The sequence below is a fragment of the Chiroxiphia lanceolata genome, chromosome 5, assembly GCF_009829145.1.
Source record: "Chiroxiphia lanceolata isolate bChiLan1 chromosome 5, bChiLan1.pri, whole genome shotgun sequence".
Classification (NCBI taxonomy): Eukaryota; Metazoa; Chordata; class Aves; order Passeriformes; family Pipridae; genus Chiroxiphia; species Chiroxiphia lanceolata.
The window spans coordinates 49262841-49278073 of NC_045641.1; the positions used below are offsets into that span (position 1 = coordinate 49262841).

Consider the following 15233-nt stretch of genomic DNA (forward strand, 5'->3'; position numbering starts at 1 on the left):
TGATTTTCAAGAGTTCAAAAGTCAAATGCTGATAATTACAGGAGCAGCAGCAGGCAAACATTTTATCTGCTGAGGGGAGTGAAGGTTGATAGGGGCAGAGGATTAGCACATGCAGCAGAGAAAATGAATATTTCAACATAAGTTTCCCATCTGTCCTCTAAGATGGCTTGTAGTGGCACCCTGACCAAACCCATCACCTGGGGCTCTGCTCATCCAGATAGGAAGAGGAGTTAATGGAGCAATGGTTAATAGAGCAAGGAGTTAATGGTAAAGAGATGGAGGGAGCTTGCAAATCTAAGGGTTCTGTGGGATGGCACAAGAAGTTGGCATCATGAGCCTCACGGAAAGGTGCTCTGAATTCCCAGTGACACGCCTAAGAGAAGAGGCAGAGAACCAGCAGCAAAAGGAGAGGCTGAGCACAACCTACTGATAGAAGTGATGCAAAACTAACTAGAAATTAAAGTAGAGAAAGAATCGCAGAGGGAGCCTCAGTGATCATAACATTTATGTCATCCCCAGGTTTGCTGGGGGGGAAGTAAGGAAGCAGATAGGAGAAGCTGGGAGCTAATGGGACAGGACTGCTGTGCACTCAGTAGAGAAAGAGGATGTGAACAAGAGCTGGAGATAGCAGCACTTGCTAGCTCTCATGAAGGGATCATGAACCCAGAAATAAGTCCTCATCATATGTGGGATTATAGGAGAGCAGAGGAGAAAGGCAACTAGCGAAGAAAAATCCTGGGTGAAAACCCTTCCCACACAAAACGTCACAACCCACCAACACAAAACCTGGCATAGTACCAAGACTCTGGCTCACCCTGTAAGACCTCTGGCCCCAGCTCATCACTGCGTTGAGGCATGGCCCTTCGCGGGGCACAAGGGTAGACCCCCTTCACCACTTCCATCTGCATACCTGCACCTCTATGATAAATGGGGCATCTAGGCACCCAAAGCACACCTAGGCTGCCTGGCCAGTGAAGCAACAAGCTTTGCTAACTAGCTGATTAAAAGTAGTGAGGGAAGGCATGCAACCTGCTGCCCCAAAGGAGCAGAGAACAGAGACGTGAATAAAAGGCATCACATTTGCTTCTCATGAGTAATCATTACTTGTGGTTAAAACAGCAGAAGAGCTCAGGTTACTGCCCCTTTGCAGAAAATGGTTTCTCTACTTGAGAAATTCTTTCATGGTTGTCAGCCCTGGAAGATTTCAGCTTGTTGGAAGGACCTGTGAGGGGATTTATCATCATCAGAGTCTGGGGTCAGCTGCAGCTCTTCTGGAAAAGGAATTCCTGTTCTGAAATAACTCATGAGGTTTTGAGATATTTATTCCCAAATTGGGATGAAAAATCAAAATCGCAAAAGATTTCACAGACCTGAAATCCTGAAACAACTCAACCACTGTCTGCATCTTTGCTGCTCAGAAAATGGAAGACTTCACACCTGCTTTAAAACGTATTGTTACATATCTGTACTCCATGAAACATATCTCTCTCTTTGCCATCTTTCAAGAATCAACTGCACCAAGCTGTACAGAGCTGCAAATTGTGTTACTAAATCCAGAGGAGACTAATAAAAACAATCAGAACACTAGAAAACATGACCTACCAGGAGAGTCTGAACAAATGCTTGTTTAATCTACAGCAGAGATTACTGGGAGACAACATGATAGAAGCCTTCAAACCCACATAGGGAAGATAAGAAGGGGAAGAAAATAAACAATTCTCTATGTCCATTAGGGAGATGCCAAGTATTAATAGGCTTAAACTGAAACCGGGAAAATCTAGGTTAGATGTCAGAAAAACCTAGCAGGCTAACGAGAAAGAAGTTCCGGAAGAGATTGACTCAGGATTTCATGGGGTTTCTAGCATTGAAGGTCTTTCAGAACAGGTGACACAAACATCTGTCAGGAATAATTTAGTCTAGTGAACCTCCCTTGGGCACAGGGAAGTACTAAATGACCTCTTGATGTTCCTTCTAGGCACAGCATCTGATTATGGATAAAAGTGTGCAGCAGTGTAGGTAAAGACTGAGCTCTAGTGAATGCACACAACTGAACCAAATTAGTGTTTCCCATGCAGCCTTTCATCTGTTGACTCCTACTGCCTGAGTGTTTGCCTAAAAGTTGCCAGGACAAAGCATCTTCCTAATTTACATAAAATTAGTGAGAATTTGGACAATCTTACAGCAATGCACTTATAAAGGTATTGGGATTATGTGCTAATAATATATGAATAATTTCTGGCTTGTATTATGGCATTGCCTGGGAGCTGTTGTCAAGGGCTAGCACTCTGTTTTGCCTGACTCTCTGCAAACATGGAACAAAACTATGATCTTTGTCACAATCTCTTTTTTCACACTTATATTTTAATGTTTGCATTTCTGCTGGATGGAAAAAAAATTAGGAAAAAGAGCATGGGGTTCCAGGTATGAAAGGTTTTTGTCTGTGATCAGAACATGTTGGAGATGACTTCTGTGTTTTCTAGGAAGAACCTGCCAGCATAAAATTCAACCTGCTCAGAGCTGGATTAAAATAATCTGATCTTCTCACTGAGACACCCACTTCAAGATAAAGCATTTGTGTCCATTGTGCTTTTCTTAGGACTATTACCATAGTTCATCATAGCCTCATTTCAGTCCAGCCTCAACTTATACTAAATGAAGAATTGATTTGGTTTAATGGATGCCAAGTAGTCCCCACGGATAGTAAGGCTCAGGCAGGGCCCAAGTCTAACCCCATCTCTCCAGATCACCAGGATCCCTTCCATTAATTGTTTGGTTCATCTGAGAGACCAAGGATATACTCTCAGAGACCGAACAATCCCACAATCCCCACTTACCACTCATGGAAGCCACCAAGCCCTCACTAAGGATGCAACAGGGTAATGCATGTGACAGGCAGAAAAACAGGACTGTATTTAGCTGTGAGGACTGCAAAGCATTTCCAACAACAGATTTCCCATAGCCAGCCCTGCTAATAATAATCCCTAGCAGGATTCATGCTGCTACTGCCTTATTTTCCTGCTCTGACAATGGAGTTTTCTCCTGAGAGAACAAATCTAGTGCCAGCTAGGAACAAATCCTCTTGGACTTTGCCTAGTAGGCTTTAGTGAAGTTGACTTATGGACAGAGCCTGACAAGAGGTCTCTGCAGCCTGAGCTTTGCATGCCTAACCCCTGTGCAGTATCCAGATAGTGTGGCTCCAACTATGTCCAAGAGCTGTCCACACATGCCGATGCCATGCCATGTTTCCTCACACTCCTGCCCCACTAAGACCTCCTCTAACTCTGCCAGGCCATATGCTCTCATCTGGTCCACACAGTGCCAAGACCATGAGGTAGACAGATCCTCCTGGAAGCCAGGCACAAGCTGGGGCCTTTCACCTTCTTCCCAAACTCCTGCAACTACTGGGAGACCTTAATGCCTGCTGGGCACTAATGGCTCTTTTGCCTCCTTCAAAAGTTGTTCCTCCGGCCCTCTTCTGAACACACTTCTCCTGACAGCTTCCTGTTTCATTCTCATTTCACCGTTAATTTCTTCCTTGCTTTCACCGTGCAGGCCCCTTGAAACTCCATGCAGAGAACAAGCAGCCAAGGAGAGAAGACTTTCTGTGCCTGGTGGGACAAAGGGGCATTTTTCTAGGCCATATGCACGATCACATCCAGACCAAGTTCTGCTTCATATCTGTCAGTGTTCTGCTGAATTCTCAGTGCTTGTTTCTCTGACTTCTCACCCCATCACTTTTTTATATCTCATTTTCCTAGCCCTCAAACTACCCCCTCTGCTTCAACTGAAACCCTTCAGGAGAGCTTGTTCTGAACCTGGACCACTGACATTTATGTGGGAGGTGAAACAAACCAAAACTTCACACTAACTCGGAAATCCGCACCATTTCTAAAATGGTGCTTTGGGTTACATGCAAAATATTCCAAAATATGCAAATTGGATCTTTGAACAACTCGATATGATCTCATGTTCACATCCTACTTAATGCACCATCCCATTGCAAATGACCTGGCCAGATATATCAAGCACAGTTAACATTGGCATATATTACTAAGTGTGGCTGTAGCTAAACCATAGCTGTTTTAGCATACAGAACTTCACTGCCTCCAAGCCATACAGAGAATATTTTCTGTCTCTGCCATTCAAGCTCATGGTATAGAGGAGGTCTCTCCTCTGAAAGCTGGAAAAAGCTTACAGAAAGGAAGCTGATGAATTTTTTATGCGTGCTAATGGAAGGATGTAATGGCATCCTGCATGGAGATGACAGCAGCCTGGGTATTGGAGATACCAGTGGTCCAGGATGCAAGAAGCAGATTGCCAGCCCTTAATAAGAACTACAGAAGGGTGGAGGGGATTATTTCGCCTGGAGCCTTCCTCCATCCTCTTCCCTAACACAGTTTGAGAATTACCAAACATTTCCTACCCTCTCCCACTTCCTCTCCTTGGTCAAAAGGATGATGACCAGCTTGGGATGCATCTGGTATCCGTCCTCACTGAACGACAAATTCCTGCCTTCAAAGGTGACATTGATCAGGTACCTGTAGGAAGAGAAAGAGAAAGGAGACCATTAATGCTTGGGACCAAACTCAAACAAGAACCTGCCTCCCTCCTGCAACTTGCATCAGGAGAGTAGGAGCACAGTGCAAACATTGGAAAACCTAAGAGGAAGGTAGTCAGAGAAACAGGACAATTACTCCAGGAATTGGGACAATCAGGCAAGGCAAGACAACTGCCCCCATTTTGTGACTGTAATAGGGAAGCGATGTACTATGTTGGCTCTCAAGGAATTCCTGAAAGAACTCTAAGAGTCTCACTCACACACACACATATACACACACACACACATACACATGCCCATACTCCCACCTCTTACCTCAAAGGGCAGAGGAATCCATAGCAATCAGCTGTGTAAACACACTCCACAACCTACACTTTACTCACTCTCCAAAGGTGACTTTGCAGGCTATTTGAGGACAGTGATGACCTACAGGTGAAGCAGTGGAGACAGCCTCCCTCCAGCCCAATTATCAAGGTAATGATTAAGGAAGCTGTGGAGAGCAGAAGAAGGAGCAGCACACCTACAAGAAGCTCTATCCCTATCAGAGCCAGCACACCTTATGGGGCCCAAAGTGATCCTATGAAGAAGCTTAGGAATAGGGACAAGGATGTTGAGAGAGCCCAGTGAAAGTTCTTTTTCCTAGGGACAGTCATGCCTCACACGCAGTAAGATCAAATTAAAGGGTGATCAGCTCTGCAGCCAACATTAACGATTCTCTTTGTCTGGAAAGGTCCCTTCATTTTTGCACAAGGCACTCCCCTTTAGGGCATCTCATGTCAGCCATACAAATGGACTATTAAACAGTGCAGGCTTCAATCTCATTTATCCTAAAGCCTCTTTATTGAGCTCTGGCAGTAGGGAAGACCTTTAGGTGCACTGATTTCAAGGCCTTGTTGCATCATGAGAGCATGTTAAAGTGATGTTGCTGTAAATAAGAATTGGGGCTATTGTTTCCTTAACTGTCAGACCATCCAGAAAGACACTGTGGGGAAGAGGAGGAGGCAAATACACATTTCACAGTTCAGTGGTTTATATGACATCTCCGTGGCACTCTGACAGTTTCTCCTGTTCATATATTTCACTTCAATTCACAATCTTGTTGCATGAAGTAGATTTTACCTTTATAAACCTGCTCTGGCACCAGTAGCATCACATCACTGTGAGAGACAGAGGTGACCAAGCTGCCTGCAGGGCTAGCCCCAGGACTCTTCCCTCCCCTACTTCGCACAGTTCTATAAATTACACAAGCAACATTTCTATTACAGATGTGAGAGGTTCTTCTGCTCTATTACACCATGACATCAGGAAACATTTCCTAATATTCAGCTTCAATTTGTACCTTCTGAACTCAATTTGAACCAATTTCAAGAAAATAAAAAAGGGGGGAAAAGTCCGATTTTTTTCAGTGGGTTTCAATCTGCTCGCAGAGACCTCCCTGCTAATCTAATGAAAGCATTAGTATCAGGGAAACTTCTTCAAACAAATAAAAAAGCAGGTCATGATTTCCACTTCTTTCTTTTTCAAATGTTTTGTTCTAACTCCATTAATCAACCAAACTCATTCACTAATTCCCCAATGCCAAGTGCAATCAGCAATTATGTTTATTTCTAAAGGAAATTCCACACTTACTCCATGTTGTGACCTTCAAGGGACGTGCGCAGCTTTGGAAACACAGCCATAAGGGAGCCCAGCATGAAAGATTTGTAACAGGATGATATTCAAAGGCAGACTACTGGTTATTTTCCAAAAACCAGAGCCATTCAGCACCCAAACACTGAGAGTACCCCAAAACATCTTCCACGTGGAAAATCTGAGCCATGCAATTCTTTGTAATGGTGTAAAACATCCCATCTCAGCACTTCACATGCTCTTTTTCTGGCATTTCTTTCCCAGCTGCATGCATTGTTCTGGTACTGAGGAATGCCACGTAGAGACAATCGCCAGGCATGTGCACCCTACAATACCTATTTAGGGCTCCAGTGGTGGGAAGATTCTTCCAGTGGACCAAGATTACAACTACACTCACTTCATGACTTCTCTGCACTGGCCACCAGAGTAAAGACAAAGAAAGGCTCCAAGAAGATGAGGATGCCATTAGCCTGATGGGAGCTGTAGTTTTATAAGTCAGTGAGTAAGCAGTGCCAATACCTAATTAAACAAACACCATATTAAACCGTTTTCAGCCTCTTCCCCTCACATCCAAGAATGATTCCATTAGGGATCTCCTTTGCACATCCTGACAGAAGAGTTTCACAGAAATCAGCAAACAGATATGAGACAAGAGGGTGTCATTTCTGTTCATTTTCCACCAGAAAGATTAGAATTACTAATAATATCAAGGAGGGATCATTGACAACTCCAATCCTTGGAGCTATCTTGAGATTTACTTTAAAGAAGCATTAAATCCCTTCGCTTTCCACCCTAATGACTGAAATTAGTCTACAAAATAACTCTTCAGAGGGTTTTCCTCTAGAACTCATTAGCAATATGTTTACAAAGTTTGCAGGGGGAGTGCAGGAGAAGTGGCTTCCTCAGCTTTCCTGTACCCCTGCACCTTTTTGATCCTGCCATCCAACACAGGGATATAGGCAGAAAGCAGCGCACAGGGATCTGCGGGCTTGCTTGGGTGTGCTGAGCTATGTGATAAGCATCACGGCTTGAAGGACTCCCTGGCAGACCAAGTCAGCAACATGCTGCAAGGCAGCCACACTCGAGTGGCTCTGCCCTTCATCATTACTGCAGCATAGTCATCCCCCTTCAGCAGCACTGCTGCCCTCCTACGCCTAGCACTACTGCTGCCTGCTCTGGCCAGGGGAATTTGTTTCCTCCCTACAGCTTACATGCACTTCAGTCCCTAACAGGCAACCAGGGGGCTGAGAGACTCCATGACATGTCTGAACTGAGCCACCAGCTGTAAGTAGAGGCACAATGTGAGGGCAGCATACATGCACGCAGGTGATGGCAAACCAGGATGAAACTGTGCCTGTTAAAGGTCTTAATCCATGCAGTCCCTGGATGTTTGGAATTCCAAGATGGAGATGTAAAGACAAGAGGGCACGGTGGGGCAGACACAGGCAATTTAATTTAATTTCCTAGAAGCACCTTTCTGCAAAAGATTTTGCTTATGTGGGAATTTCTGGAGCTGCTTGGTGCAAGGACAGAAGGGTTGAGCCCTTCACCAGCCCAGTGGAGATGCAGCAGACACAATGCCCAAACTCAAACGTGTGGGAGCAAAACATACACATAACATTCCACAACACTGTGGAAACAGGCTGACATTGTGAACCCTGTGGTATAGACAAGCAGGCAGGAACAAAAAGAAGGGACATGCCCTTGGGCACAAAGAAAATCAAACTCAGGGGACCCCAGTCCCAATCCTGTGCTCTGAGGTAACATCACCCATCCTAGATGTAAGGCTGTCAGCCCTGCAAGTTAATGGAGAGTGTTTCGAAGTCTGGTTGGCATAGGAAATAGAGCATTAAAACCACATCAGATGGCAAATTTAGGACCAGCAGAGAGATGATGACATTTTAAATGGTTTCAGCCAGGGATGGAGAAAGCCTGAAGAGGCAAATGTGGCAGGCACAGGGGGCTTGAGGGAACACAGAAAGGGTGCTAACAGAATTTTTCTCTGCCCCAGAGACAGATGAAGGAGATGCACTTGAAATTAGCTCTAACCACTCCTAATTCTGCCTTCAGTGCCTTGCAGGGAATCAGGTCCTCCTGAGCCTGCTGACTGGATGGGCAAATTTGGACACTGCATCGATTCAGTCCGTCACACTCCCTGCCTCACACGTGTGCACCACACACACACACTCTCCCCTGTGTCCTGTCAGTGCTTGTTATGCTTCAATGAGACAAACAGCCTGTCTGAAATAGCATGATTATCCTAACATCAACTGCTTCCCCGAATAAGGCAGACCATATAAGTAAAACAGCCTCTCCACAGTCAGCACTGGGGAGTAATCTCAGCAGCCCAGCACACAAGGGAAAAACAGAGTTTAGGTGGAGGGTGGAGAAGGAAAAGCTGTGAGATACCTCTGACAGAGTAGATTTTCAGGGTAAAAGGCAGATGGAAGTTGTGAAGCAGGATAAAGGATGGGGATGCAGGCACCATCATCCTGTTGGGAAACTCACTGTAATGGAAAACACTGAGGCAAATCATAAGAGCAGTGAGATGAAGGCAGGAAAGGCCTTTACCCACAGAAATAGCCTTTCTTTTCCCCTAGAGACAGCATTAAAAACTCCACTAGCCAGAGGTATCAGGGAACAGGCATAGCTGCTTCCGAGATTGACTTCATGCCCAGGAAAGAGCAAAAAAAGGCACATCTTTATTTCAGACAAGTGCCCACAGGTCCAAACCATGTTCCCTCACTCAGCACCAGCAAGACCTACCCAGCCTGGCCTGATACAAACAGCCTGAGCAAAGTACATCTGCCCAGCCTTCCAGCAGGTCCTTCCCCCCCTCCTCAAGCCTGCTCCTGCATAAGGATGGACAGAAAGACGGTGAACCAAAGGACAGGGAAAAGGGAGTTTAGGACCAGTATAGCTATCTACAAATGGGAATTCTGACCTTCAAGTGTGGTAAGTGATTGACAGATAAAGATTTAACCAGTACTAGCTATGCTGTTAATACCTTCTGCTCTCATCTGAGAGACTGAAATAGTGTAAATTTTTAACAAGAAAACTACCCTTCAACTTCTGATTTAAACCTCCATTCTCCAAACCCATGGAAAGCTTTAAAATAATAAGATTATATTTCTCCGTACCCTGCTCAAAAATTCCGTGACTGCCTCTGCCTTAGAGGACAGCCAACACTTGCTCAACAGCAGCCTCCAGAGCCAGCTGTGGTGCTATGAGGTCTCTGAGTAAGACGGGTCTCCACAGGATGCTAAAAGCCAATTGCTCAATCCAAAAAAAGGTGAGAACGGGCTCTGCTGGTTTTCAATCAAATTTTGCCATGGACTGTACTGACCCTGGCTGAGCCTTTCAGAGGTTCTCCCATGCTCATTGCCTGCATTGTCCCTCCCACTGCTGTGCTGCCAGTGGCCTGGTGGAGTTGTGAAAGCAGGCACATCTGGTTGTGTCTGTGTAACATCTGTCTGGTGTCAGGTACAATTTAGAGTGAAAGGACTCGATGCAAAGGGCATGCGTGCAGCTGATTTTATGTAATAAGAGGCTGGACTCTGTTCTCTCTGCTATTATGAAAGAGCAAAACCAAAACGATGATAGGAAAAAACAGAAGCAATCATTAACTACGAAAATAAATCTTAAAGGATTATACGAGGGGTATCTCACTCATCTTCACTTGTTTCTTTCTGTTTCACTGTCAGTGTTACCATTGAATACACGGAGATGAACAGCAAGAAAGAAAGCCAAGTAGAAAAGAGACCAGCAAATTCCACATTGTGCAGGCATCCAGCACCAGAAAATCTGACAGGCTATAGCCTAAATTACTACTGGGAACCAATCTGATGAGTAGCCTTAGAGAATGCCCAGAGCTCAAGATTGTGTTCATTAAGCAAAAACAAGATCATCTAGACTAAGAAATATCCCTCAGGCTAAAAGATAACAGAAATATAAGAAATTAATTTGGTTTGCCTCTGCTGTCCACACCTTTTTAGAAGACAAGATGGCAGCTACTGGGCTGGAATAAATCAGTGATATTCATCTGACATCAATGGAGTGATACTGCTCAATCTGCTGAGATTGGTCCCTCACCTCTAGGAAGATGAATTTTCTTGGTGTTTGATTCTGACCTCTGAAATAACCATTTCTGGTGAAGATGAATTTCTACTGAACTGTCCTTGCTGTTTCTCCATCATTATTCAGCAAAGTTGTTTTGAAACCAATGTGTATGTGTGCTAAAGACTTCCAAGTGACAGTTCCTATATACAGTGGAAGGATGAAACTTTTCCATCACTCTCTCTTTTAATCATAAAAAAATGGTACTTCCACTTTATTTCCCATTCTTCTATTTATTCTACCATGATTTGTCATTTCAGAAAGACTTGAGATGACAGGTTCCTAGGGACTGATGATATATCTATCCTTAGAGGATGTAGGAGCCACAGCAATGGCAGGGCTGCTTTCCTACACACATTGCTTGATCCTAATGAGACAGGACCATTCCCAAGAATGAGAAGCAAAGTTCACTTTCCACATCCTGAGCAGTCTCCAGCCTCACTCCTGAAAATGTAAGAGGAAACTCATCACTGCGTACAGGGTTTTGAATCCGACAGATATCCTCAGACAGCAGACGGGGGGGGGGGGGACTCATTGTGCAGAGTCACCAAATTACCCCTCAGTGGGGAACATGGGGTCAGCTCCAACCTGGGGCAGAAATGACAGAGTAGTAACACCTAGGTAAAAGACTGCTTGTCCAGCTGCTTCAGTAAGCTGAGAGTTTTCACAATAACATTTTCCTCCATGTATCATCTAGGCTCTGAACTCCCATTTGCTTTTCATCCTATTCCATCACTGCCTTTAATAGAAATTGGATCATTCGGGTCTAGTGGCATTGCACACTCCCTTTACCAGGGCGCTGCTGACAGTAGCAAGGCTAGACTGTGAGACCTAGATCACTTGTAGGAAACATAAATATACGTTAGGATGAGGTGACCTGTTTATGGAAAAAAAGGGCAAAATAAGTCTTCATTTTGCCCCATCCGCTAAGCTGGTCATAGCAATATCTTGAAAACTCAAACAAAGCCAAATTTGTCTCACATGTATCCAGACTAACCTATTTTCACAAAGGCCAGAACCGTGAAAAATTATCCACCAAAACAATGTTTTAAGTGGGAAAGAGAGATAAGAATTTGGCACAACATTTTCTTAGGAATAGGTCAACATTTTGTCAGAAAGAAAAAGAAACATAAGATCTAAAAGCTGTAGTAACAACTGGACAGAAGATGAAGCTTTCTGCACCATTATGCTCCCACACAGTCTAGTCTGTGCATGACACCATTCATGCCCTCTTTGTGGGACAAGATCCCCAATTAAACATATATGTAATGTGCCACATTGAAGGACTCCTACAAGGAAAAGTATCACCCTCAACAGACAAAGGAATATCACCAAAGATTTAGTTCAAGTTTTGTGAAGGAGAAATAGGAATATAAAATTCCCATGCTCCTAATCACAAGAGACAGCAAATAGTATTTCCATGTCAAAATATTCTGTTTTAAACCCAAAATATTTAATTTACAAGTATTGATTTTTTTCCAAAATTATGTCCTTTTTTTGGTATTTTTTCTTTTTCCCTGGAAAAATGACATAGTCCTTCACAAGATCTTCACATCTTGTGGCCTCACTGGAAATAAAACCGATATAAGGAAAAGTGTTGTAAGAGCAGACTCTGGTTAAAGCTGGAAATACTTATAAATGTCATAGGAAATCAGGGTTTTTTCAGAAAGGTTTTTTTAGCCATAAAAGCTTTGATAAAAACAAATATACTTCTGAATTGACTCATCAAACCTTTAAGTAACAGAAAATAGCTAATAGAAAATTAGCTTTAAGGTCAAAATTGTTACAGTGACCACATAAAATAAAAACTAAATGTTCAGTCCAAAATTAGATCAAACTGCAAAGCTTTAAAGAGTTAATAAATTCTTGCCAATTACTTTTATAAAGTATTATTTTTTATTGCTACATCTTTACATCCTTCCTTATTCATTAGGAACAGATAACATATCAGTTTTCTCCAAAGTAAAACTAGTTTTCAAGGTATTTCTCCCACTTGAAAGGACTAAAATTCAGCTTACATGGGGCACTAAAATCATGGAAAATTACATTTGTCAGAACTACTGACAGTGGGTCATAATTATGTCTTGGCACCAGCTAACAGGTCACTGATGAAAGCCATACAACTAGGATAGGACAAATACCAAAGGGTTAGGAGATGTCCTTCAGATCTATTTATCTGTCTTAGGGCACAATCATACAATCATTGATAGGAGAAGCAGTCACAGAACAGAAATCAGAAGAGGCTCTTCACAGTGTTTTTTCACCCAGGATGATGTCTTTCAAGCTCTGGCAATTTGCAGAACTGTAAAAAAATATTCCACTTGAACTACTGTCCCTATGCAGTGAATTTAATCCCACTGACAGCAGTCTTACTTTTCTTAATTATTTTTGTACATCCCCTTGAAACCTCCCACATGGCTGCAGACCACAACTTAAAAAACTGGCCAAGTAGATGTGCATGTCAAAAACCTCTTTGGTCTTCTGAAGGTGGCTGGTGTGCTGGTGTGGAGTCAGCCAACAGGGCATCTTGGTATTTACCCATTTACTTGGAGCTCATTCCAGTTTCTGTCCTGGGAGTCAAGACCAGCAAGCAGGTGAACACATCAGTTTTTCTGTAGAGCTTTCAGGACATTTTTGCTTCTGGAAAACCACTCAAATCTGCCAGAAAGGTCCGTCTCACTGCTGCCAGAAGCCAGGCAAGGCTAAACCAGTTGGAGAAACTGAAATAAATCCCTTTAGTACATTCTCAGAAACAGCAGACTAACTTAACTTTTTTGACCCAAGGAGAAATCACAAGCAATTTTGGGGTTATTCAAAGTTTATCAAGTGTTGAAAGCATTTGCACATTTGCAAGGGCAGCAAATTCACAGTGCTGGCAGGAGCAGAGTCATCGCCCGCAAGGAGACTCACTCCAGAAAGTGTGACTGGATTTTCCTGGGTCCATAGCAGTTCGGCCAAGTTGGCACCCTATCACTTTCTTCCCTATCACATCTCCAAGGCGGAATCGACTCAGAAAAATAAACCAATAATCACTCCTGTCAGTAACTGGGGAGGGAAGGTATAGAGGCTGCTCTTCCCTTGCCAGAGGAGCCTCTCTCCCTCCGCTGCTGCTCCCTCTCCTTTCTCCCTCTTTCTCTCCCTCTGTGGGCTGACGTTTCCATGGAAACGTGTTCTTTAGTGCCGCTGAAATTGCACTGCATTTAAAGATTAACTCTTCCTTGGACTGAGGAAGGTCTCAGAACTACTAGGGTTCTTTTTTCTTTCTTTTTTTTATGTTCACCCTCCCCTTTAAACTTCCTTGTGATTTTTTTCCTTGCAGCATAAGGAAAACCTCTTCCTTCCCAAGAAGGCATCCCAGCTAGCATTTGACAAGGGACACAGGATGCATCACCAGTGGAGAAATGTCTAAATTAAGATTTCTTTTTTTTTTTTCCTTTCTTTTTCCTATGTGAAACCTTACACATTTCTCTCCACCCTACATGCAAAGAGGGAAAATGCTGCAGTAGCAAATAAAGTGAAGAGTAAGATAGAAGGAGAAGCAAGAAAGCCACAAGCTGGCACATGAGGAAAACACAGCTTCACTTAATACCAGAGCCGAAACCCTTGTAGTCAAACACTGAGCGGTGGCTTCTTCATTACAAAGTGTCGTAGTCAGACCTCACCACTCTTCCATGAGCCTGCCTCCTCTTCCTCTTCACAATCCTTTCTGTAATTAGTCACCCTTGTCCTCATTTCAGTTAGCACTCCAGACACTACTGAAATACTTACTGCAATTAGTACCCTCCTCACCATCAGCACCTTCCCTATACCGTGCTTCTCCCACCAAAACTGCTATCTCTGCCATCCTTCCCTTTGGCCCTCTGTTGGCAACAGCCACTTCATCAGTATTTCCAACACAGCCATTGCTCTCACACTGCTGCCTTCACTGCAGTCAGCTCAACTGTGCAACCACTAGCACTTCTCTGCTCTGACTGTGAAAACACCTGAGTGCTCCTGGACTCCAGGTCCCAACTCAAAAATTACCTTGCCCTCAGCCCATCAGCCCTCAGCCACTGCTTATCCCCACCCCCAGTCACAGCAATAACACCTTTGTGCTCTTCTTCCACTGACATCATCCCTTTTTCAAACACTGGGAAAATATAAAGGGGAGATAAATACCAAGAATTTCCTTCCAGTCTTTCACATGGGTTCTTATACTCAGGCATGCCTCCTTTCTGCCCCAAAGTCCCATGACTTGACAGCTTACAAACCTCTATCATTAATTCTACCTGTATAGCTACAGAGTCCATATTCCCTTGCATCATCTATTTTGGGTTTTCCAGCACACACTGAATACTTCAAGACTATCTCACCATCCTCTCACTGTCCTCAACTCTTGCCCCAAAAGCCAGGGTGTGAAGCTTTGAGCTGGGTGCATATGTAGCGCCGTGAGGATGGATCAGTGTGGGAGGAAGATGCTATTCTGAAATGAATGATAAATATGGATAATAAACTCAACCTAAGTCTTTTATGCCTGCCTCTAGTGGGTTCCCAATATGGGAGACAGAAATATCATGGGTACATTTTGAACATGGCTGGGAACACTTCCAAAGTCCTACTCAGAGTTCACACATTTACATCATTTATATCACATCCGACTTGTGCCTTGTATTATTAACTTTGTAGAGTGTTTTGTGATGTAGTTTGTAGTCCAGGCTCTGTTAAATCAAGTTGTAATCTTTTGGTAAAAGAGAGAGAGAGATGGGGCTACACAAAGCATTGCTAGGTACAAGGAGGGCGACTGTGATTGCTGATATGGTCAGTGCACTCCTACGTTCTCCTACAGTGCTGTGGAAAACCTTTTGGGATCCATCCCCGAGGCCTGACAGGTGCAAAAAGAAGGAAAATATTTGCCTTCTGGTCAAAAATTCACCTCTTAGACCAGATTGGT

The 15233-nt window shown here is 43.7% G+C and overlaps 1 protein-coding gene across 6 annotated transcripts in view; it reads right to left on the reverse strand.

The window, feature by feature from the left end:
• Positions 1-15233, reverse strand: part of GRIN2B (glutamate ionotropic receptor NMDA type subunit 2B) — a 211857-nt gene that overhangs the window by 75494 nt on the left and 121130 nt on the right. For all 6 annotated transcript variants that reach the window (XM_032689029.1, XM_032689031.1, XM_032689030.1 and 3 more), the window contains one exon: positions 4424-4538. In XM_032689029.1, the coding sequence (XP_032544920.1) occupies positions 4424-4538 (115 nt within the window). The remainder of the gene's footprint in view (positions 1-4423; positions 4539-15233) is intronic.